General features: G+C 44.5%; 1 protein-coding gene across 2 annotated transcripts in view; it reads left to right on the top strand.

Annotated features, from left to right (window-relative positions):
- The window catches only part of SYNPR (synaptoporin), a 111,600-nt gene extending 103,189 nt beyond the window's left edge, over positions 1-8,411 (top strand). For both annotated transcript variants that reach the window (XM_052778358.1, XM_052778356.1), the window contains 2 exons: positions 5,682-5,873; positions 6,630-8,411. In XM_052778358.1, coding sequence (XP_052634318.1) covers positions 5,682-5,873; positions 6,630-6,896 — 459 coding nt within the window. In that variant the 3' untranslated portion in view covers positions 6,897-8,411. The remainder of the gene's footprint in view (positions 1-5,681; positions 5,874-6,629) is intronic.
- The last annotated feature ends 248 nt before the right edge of the window (positions 8,412-8,659 follow it).

Here is an 8,659-nt window from a genome sequence, read left to right on the forward strand (position 1 = left end):
AACTCCTTCCATGGCTGTTTGGATGGCACCGGCATATCTTATTCACTGCGCAGTGAGCCATGTCTGTTGCTAACATCGCCTGTCCGGTTTTGAGGATAAAAATCTTCGTTTTGCTCACACAGGGCCCCAGTTGTGTTACTCATCCGTGATGGAGGTGGGAGTCACCCCTTCCCACGGGGCTGTCAGCAGTGAGCCCTTGCTGTGTGTGCCCTCCGCCTGCACCACTGGCTCCATGGAGAGATCATTCGGGGGGCGGGGGGGTTCATACTAGATAGACAAACCTAAGAGAGGACCTTGGATTCCCCATTCCTAAAGGACGAAGGAGCAGTTTACCAGGGATTAAATACCTAATAGATATGTGCAGTGTGTTTCTGAACTCTGCAAACTGCAGCTGTGAATTTAATTTCGTTGCAAACTCCCGCCTGATGCATGTGTACGCCTCGGTTACAAGTCCAAGCCAGTTTCTCAAATGACTGATTAGTGCTCAAGAGCCAGAAACATTTTAAAGAAATTAATTGGAGATGGTGACTTAGATTTTAATGAATGCAATGTACAGAATCTCACCAGTTTTCAGTATATCTGCATCTCTCGGACCAACCTAAGCTGGTTTCCACTGGTGTAACCCCTCGTACCCTGGGGAGGCATTGCTGGTTTGCAATGAGAGCAGAGATGAGCTGCACCCTGGGGCTGCCACCCCAAGCACCTCTGTCCTGGTGCCCTGCTTCAGATCTATACGTTTGCAGCTGCTTGCAAGCAGAGAGTAACCAACCCAACAGTTAGTCCTGTGCTGAAGTTTTAGGGGATCAGGGGTAGATGCTTCCATATACCTCTGGAGTAGGAAAATAAAGGAAAGAATAGTCACGGTCGATCAGTACCCATCACTCAGAATTCTTACTTTTTCCATAGTTTCTATACCTCATATGTACTCCATTTAAAACACACACTCTGACAACTCTTGTCTTTATGTGCTTTCAGGCTTGTCTTTTGGAAGTTATAGATTGGCCATGAAAAACCACATGCATTCATGTATAAATGTAAATCACTTTATTAGTATTCCAATCAATTAATATAGAAGCATAAAATTATTTAGCCAAGAAAAGTGACTGACATAGCCCTGAAAAGAGATAACTTCATTTTTAGAGTGATTACTTGATAATCTCATTCTTACAGTGCATAAAGATGCTTACATGTAAGAAGATGAGATCTTTCCCTTGCATCTGGAGTCCTGTGAATAATCACATTAAGCAGAAAGGCGTTTGATTCTTTACATATGTTGCGGACCAAGTGAGTTAATTATGCTCCTAGTCTGCTCTTTGGAGATGTCTTTGATTAAACATTTTATTTCCTCCCCTTTGTCCAGTTTTCTAGAAAATGGATAGGAAAAGAATAAAGAGCCATCTGTAAAAACAAAGACTGAATCCTTTGCAGTTAAAAAATGAAATTATGAATAACCTGAATAATTCTTTGCATTTCAAAGAGCTGTTTCAGCCCGCTGTTGTCATCTCCCTTTTGAAACACAAGCCATGGTGACCTTGCTGTACATGCTGGTGCCTCCCAAACGTCTCTACATGTCCCTGCCAGACGCAAGCTTGCCAGGCCGTACACCATTGCAAGAAGTGTGTAATTCTTTCAAAGATTCATTCGGCAGAAAAATCTGGGTTGGGACCTTGTTCAAATGAAAAAAAGATCTAAAATGTCACTGTAGGAAGGTGTTTGCTGCCTGCAGCAACCTGCTGTTGGCCACTTTTCCAGGCTAGGCCCGGGGCTATGGCTTTTGCTGGAGTGGTTCTTGAATTTTTAGGTTGGTTGTGACTGTGGCAACAAATCCTCTGAGCGGTTTGCCCCTGCTGGGGTAAAGAAATCTCCCTCTGCTCTCGCGTGGCTGTCCATGAAACCTGTTGGCAGTGCTGCCGGGCTAGACAGGCTCTGGCGTTTGAGGAGTTGCTCCCTTGTATGCTGTAAATGTACGAGAGGGTTTTGTCAAATGAAAAGGTTTTGTAGCGCGAGCATTAGCGGGTGGAAACGCTTGCGGAGGGGCACGGAAAGCCCCGCATGGAAGCCAGTGACGGGGCCAGCAGCTGCGGTTCGGCGAGGGAGGAGGGAGCGCGAGTGCGGCAGGGGTGCCAGGCACCCTCCGGCTAGGCTAGATCTGAGGTTTTGCGTGTTTTCAAACATAACAGCCCAGGGCTGTCTTGCCAAACTTGGACCGCGTTGGCCGGGAGGGAGAGCAGGGCACAGGGTGCGCGCGGGGACACGTGCGTTACAGTGCTCCGGGGGGTGCTGAAGCCACCGATCCGCTCGGAGCAGACGAAACACGTCCCCTTTCCAAGTGGATGAGCAGCTTCTGCAGATGCTTTTGGCTGGGTGAGATTACGCTGGACACTGGGGGATCCAAAACTGTGCTCAGGAGACTTAAGTGACTGTAAGTGACTGCCCCCTCCACAGACGGGCATTTTGCAAAAGCCAGTAGCTTCATAGCAAGGAGAAACGTTTCAGTTACCGTGAAAAGAAAAGGCATTCACAGTTCTGTTCTAAAACATATAATATATAAAATTGTTCCAAGTAGGCTTTTTTGGCAAACTCAGTAATAGCAAGTTTCAACTTGAAAAAGGCAGCAAGAATTTTTTTTTTCTGTTACACATACTTCAGGCTCTTAAAAACTCCCTCCTTGGATATTCAGCATATTTTAAATCTTGTTTTCTGCTTTCTCCTACACTTTCCTATTTTGCCTCCTTCCCAAAGGCACCTGTAGGCAGACCAAAGTATCTCAGCTGAGATCTGAGAAAGAAACTTTGCAATTAGGAGTGTAGTGTAACCGTACAACAATACACACTGAAGAGATCTGTAGGCACCATTTCAAGACAGCAACTACAAAAATTACTTTGTTCCAAAGGAAAAAAAAAAAACAACCACCCATGCTATGGGGATATTAAACATTCAAATGCAAGATTTGTTTTAGTATGCAGACACTCTGGCTTTAATTACCAAGGAGAAATTCCCCAGATAGACATTAAGCCACAGAACAGCTTAGCTTGAAATTCACTTTTATTTTCAGCATGTCATTATCTTGTAACTCTGTTCCACCCAGAGCTGTGAAAATGTTCAGCCAGAAATCCAAACCCACTTGAAAACAAGCGAGGTTCAAGTTCCAGCCAAAGAGGAAGGTTTAGCAAAGATTCAAAATAAATAGGAAGATGCAAGTTTGCTCTAGTCGTATATTTTGCTCCTGCACGGCGCAGAGGAGACGGAACAAATCTTCCAAGAGCCCAAGTCTGGCCATGTAGCCTTGGTGAGAGCACCTGCTGAAAAAATCCTGGTGTTTCATTAGCCTTGCTCTTCTATCTTCTTGACAAGCTGCTGGCTGGCTGGCGACCGGGCTGCATCGTTTCTTCTCCAAGTCCCACTGTGCGATCTTTCCCTTTTGGCTCAGTGTGTTTCTTGCGCCCAGCCAGACTTTACAGTTTTGGGGAGTTCCGGTATAAAAGGACTGATCCCAGCCCCCCCAGGAGCAGGGACCCTTTCCCCAAGGCTCTGATCTGCTCTCAAATAGAGGAATTCGTGGCAGAGAGGGCAGGATCGGGCAGGGTTAGGCTTGGGTGGACACCCTGGTGCAGGGGAGCGGAGGAAGTCAGCAGAAGCCTGGAGGATGGGGTGAGATGGAGAAGACAAGACCTGATAAATAACATGAAATACATAGTCCCTTTAGGACCAACCCGATTTTGGTCAGTTTGTCTCTGTTTTCTTCAAATTTCTACCTGCTGTTACGCATGTATTTTATTGCTATTGCCAACGCACTGATTGCAGAGTCTAAAAGTGTGGTGGCATTGAGAGAGAATTTCTTGTCATTTAAAAAATGTGTTCCCCAAAACTCTGGTGTGTCCCCATCTATTGTGTCAATCGGAACCTATATGGGGGCTTGGCATCCAGGAAGATAACATGTCAAGCCTCATAGCAAATAAAGAACATATCCCATCATAATCCACAGCTCAGTGAATATCTGGTGTTTCTACCAGCTGGAATTTTTAAGAAATGTTTGCATTTGAACTGTTGCCTCTAGGAGTTTGTTTCTCGTTCAGTTACTGCTAGGACATATAAGATACAATAATTTCTTTTGCTGGAAATCTCCCTGAGAAGAAAAATTACTCTGGGCTATATGCCTCTGCCTACCCAGAGTCTCTTTGGGTGTTAAGGTAGTTGCCAGCTCCTGGGCTTCACGCTCTTCAAGAGAGTCCATTTGGGCAGCACAAAGGGAGATCAGAGGAGCTCAAAGCTTGGTGGCAGACACAGGCCTGCAGAAAACAAATTGCACTGTTAAAAGAGAAGGATGTGTCCTTTGGGAACGCATCCAAGCACAGTTAATTTAATCCCATCTGCGTGAGCGGAGAAATCCTTTGTTCATGGCTCACTTGTGCGGCTGGTTTATTGACTGGTGCCTCTTCCATCGTGACGGGGGCTCGCGTCCTCCGTCCCTGCGGTGCCGCAGAGAGCTCCTTCCCCAAATGTCAGGTGTGCTTGTAGAAGGTGAGAATGATGTTTCCTAGGGATCACTTATTTCTTTGGATAGCGACCCAAAATGCTGTGTTCTTAATGAACATTTTCCCTTCCTTCCATGTACACCTTTACTTTGTAAGGGGGAAGGGGAAGAAGCCCCCATGGGAGGTGGGATATCAAGACGCAGCGATGCAGTTAGTGGTATGTTAGACTTTGGCACCTCTACCATCTGTTGTGGGCTGACAGATGGGATGAAATATGACAGCAGAAAGGCTCTTCTGTTTTAGCAAGACACAAGAAAGCTTGAAAAATCACACCTCCTCCCTCCTTTCCCCCCAAACCCACACAACAACAGTGTCACTTGGCCACTTGTTCTGGCTAAGACAAGGAGAAGTTTATGCCTGTGTGTGCTCCTGAGAGTCTTTCGAAGGAAAAGTGAGCAGAGTGGTTCAGAGCGGAGCTGCTCGGAGGCGCTGGATCCCGGAGGGACCGCCACCCCTTCTCCCCTCTCTTCACATGGATGGCAATTAGGAGCAAATGCTTTACCAGGACAGAATGGAGCTGAGGAGTCTCTGTGCTTGGCAAGTCTTGCTGTTTATTTGTTCGCTCGTGATAATTAGTGGCTGCACGGCTCATGCAGCAGGGACATTTGGCCTTACCTGTAGCTGGTGAGAAAACTCCTCATCTGGTAGCTGAGGATTAGCCAGTTTCAGGTTCTCCCTGAGATGCTGCCGCAGATGGAAACGGTTCGTGTCGGAAACCCACCCCGGCTGTCTGTAGGAGCACCCGGGGCGAGAGCCAGCCCTCAGGAGGGCCCAGCTCCTTTCCCGGCGTCTATATTTTTTAATTGATCCCAATTCATCAGCCAGGTGCCGTGAACAGCCACGTTTCCAAGGCAGCTCAGCATCCTGGGTACCGGCCACACGCTTGTGGGAATCTGGCCTTGAGGTTGGAGATGCAAATGGCAGCCGAAGGGCTCTGGCCCATTAGGCACATCAAGAAATTAGCTGAAAATTAACTCCTGAAAATTAGCTCTGTAGGTGATGACAGTAATCACAACCTTCCATGAAGTAACAAGCTCTTGTTTCTTCCCTCCTCTGATGCAAACTTTCAGTTTTCTGGTAATTTTTAATACTTTTTCTTCCTAACGGACACACCAGTATAATGCTTCTAACTAATTTGTCTTTTAGGATTTCATTGTGACAGTGGTCTTCTCATTCTTGTGGCTAGTGAGCTCATCTGCTTGGGCTAAAGGACTTTCAGATGTAAAGATTGCGACTGACCCAGACGAAGTGCTGTTATTGATGTCTGCCTGCAAACAGCAGTCCAACAAATGCTTGCCTGTTCGCAGCCCTGTTATGTCAAGCCTCAACACTTCGGTTGTAAGTGACTTCGATTATTTTTTTCACCCTTACCTTGCAAACGTATTTTCATCTCTTTTACCCGTGTATTGACCTAAATCGGCTGGTGTAAACCAGTTAGCTGAAGTTATTTAATTGGAAGTACAGTCTTGCTGCGGGGAAAGGCAGAGCGTGACTCACGACGACTATCTGCTGTGGAGCAGCAGCGGGATGAGCGTGCAGGGCTGAGACAGGGAGAAAGCAAAGTGGCTGTCCAAGTGCATTGGTTGGCCTGTCTGCTTTTAACTTGCTCGCTGCAACGCTTTTGAAAAGGGGTCTGTGCGCTCCTTTAGGAAGAAAAGGGTTTGTGCCTTACAGATTCCTTTAAAAATCCTCAGAAAAACCAACATAAAATTGGTCTTCAGAACGTTAAAAAAAATAAATAAATAAAAGAAACCGGGCCAGCTGACCAATTAGGTTCTCTCTTTTTAATTATTTTCTTTCAATTTTATCTTTCTGCAGTTTCTTTAAACTAGATTATGTATTCGAACAAAAAAATTATTTTGGCCTAAAAACTCAACTTTTTTTGGAGACAAAAAGGAAAGCAAACACCTTGTGAGCTAAGGGAGGTGAATTTGGGAATTTGCTCCAAAGCTGAAAAAATTTTCCAGCAGGTTTTGGGAGAAGGATGGGCTGGGAGCTGCTTTGACTTTCCCAGGACCCTTCAGGGTCCATAACGTTAGGCTGGGCTGTGAGACCGTGGCTGCCGGGTGACGAGCTCTTCTTCTCCCCCGCTAGGTCTTTGGCTTCTTGAACTTTATCCTCTGGGCAGGCAACATTTGGTTTGTGTTTAAGGAGACGGGCTGGCATTCCTCGGGCCAGCGGCACCCTCCGGACACCATGGAGAAGCAGCCCAGCAGCTACAACCAAGGTGGCTACAACCAAGACAGCTACGGGCCGGCCGGTGGCTACAACCAGCCGGGCTCCTATGGCCAGGTAGGTGAATACGGCCAGTCCCAGAGCTACGGCCAGAGCGGGCCAACCTCCTTCGCTAATCAAATTTAGGGTTCACGCAGCACGAGCTCTTGCATCCCTCACATGTAGAGAGTTTAACACGTCTCAAGTTTTGGTGGTGCCAGATTTTTAAGGGTTTTACATAAATTAATACTACAACACGGTGTTTAATGTCGATCGAAGATCTAAGCCTACCTCCTGAGGCAGATGGGAGGTGGCCGGTGGGCTGGAGTTGGCCTTTTTTTCCCTGACTAGCCAGATACAGCGGATATGCTCATCGCAGGTGGTGACCTGGAGTCAGTGTTGTAGTATGTACTGTAGAGATAACTTTATGGTAGTTTTGTATGTGTCAAGATGGTAGAAGCATTTTGTAGCCTCAAGTCTGTAGTATTTAATATGCATAATATAATTGAATTTCCTTCTGCATTTTGGTGAAAAACGAAAGTGGTTTACTATTATTTCTACAGATTATTCTGTATATCCATGCATGTAACATTGCACCTGAATTTTCAAAACTGCCTGTCTGTGACTCTTCAGAGCATTTGTTTTGGTTATACCTTTTTGTTTCAGAAGACTTTACTATTATTTCAGTTAACTGAGTCATCCGTAATTTAGTGCATGGATAAGCAGTTTCATACTACCAAATGTCTGGACTGTGTAAATGGAACTTCTCAACTTCTGCCACTACATTTTGTTAAATGTATGTTTAAAAGAAGTATGCATCTTTTATATATTTTGCAGAGTTGAATATATGGCTTACCCAAGTTCTGAATGCTTTGTAACTAAAATGTTTTTCCTTGAAATGGCATTCAGTAGTATATATGGTACCTGACCAATGTTTATTCCATTTAACTCAGCTAAGTATTCATTCTATAAATCACTATTTCTATGGATGTTTTGTGAATCTTTTAACGTGAGCTGTGGAGAATAAGGACCAAGTAACTGTGTTATATGTTTACAAAGGTATTTATTTAACTAAGATAACAGAGGTGCAGATATCAGTATACAAAACCATGTGAAAATCCCCAGTTGCTTAATACAGCAAAACATGAAACCCACATGTATTGTTGTGACCTTACAAAGCATAAATATTCCTTTATACCCTCTTATAGTAAGAAAACCTTTCCATCCATGCTGTTTCAAGATTGTTCGATATCCCTCTCTTCTGTCACTGCTCTGAGCGCTAGCTTGGTGCTACCGGAGAATGTAACTGGATTGACCAAATAACCCAGGCTCAGAGGAACTCATCCTAAAATAGCCAGAGCCAGACTTGTAGCCCATTCAGGTTTCTCCCTGGGAAATTCAGCCCTTCCTCACTACAGCATATGGGATGCATTGACACAAACGAAAGCCTGAAGCACAATATACTAATCAAAACTGATCATCTGCATTTCTAAATCAAAGTGTATCAGTATATAATCTTATTGTATGAGCTGTAATGTTGAAAGCATCTTAGCTTAAAACAGCTTAGTCTCTTCTATGATTGTTGTAACCAATTTATGGCTACTCGGTGGATGAATCTATATTGTGATATCTATTTGACCCTAATAAAGTTATTGCATACAATGCATGTTTTCAGAGTATGTTAATATTAAAATGTCACTGCAAAATAACTAAGATAACTATTAAAGATAAATAACTGTTCTTGTGCTTGACCTTACTGGTCGTTCATACATAACAGTTAACAATAACAGTTATTCTTATTGTTTTCCAACACTTTTATGAGGATTGTTTTAATGTACAGTGGAGTACGACACTTCTACAGACGTTTGTCATTAAAGGTCAGTATCACAAGTTTAAAAAAATTAAAACTC

Source organism: Harpia harpyja, chromosome Z (assembly GCF_026419915.1).
Source record: "Harpia harpyja isolate bHarHar1 chromosome Z, bHarHar1 primary haplotype, whole genome shotgun sequence".
NCBI lineage: Eukaryota > Metazoa > Chordata > Aves > Accipitriformes > Accipitridae > Harpia > Harpia harpyja.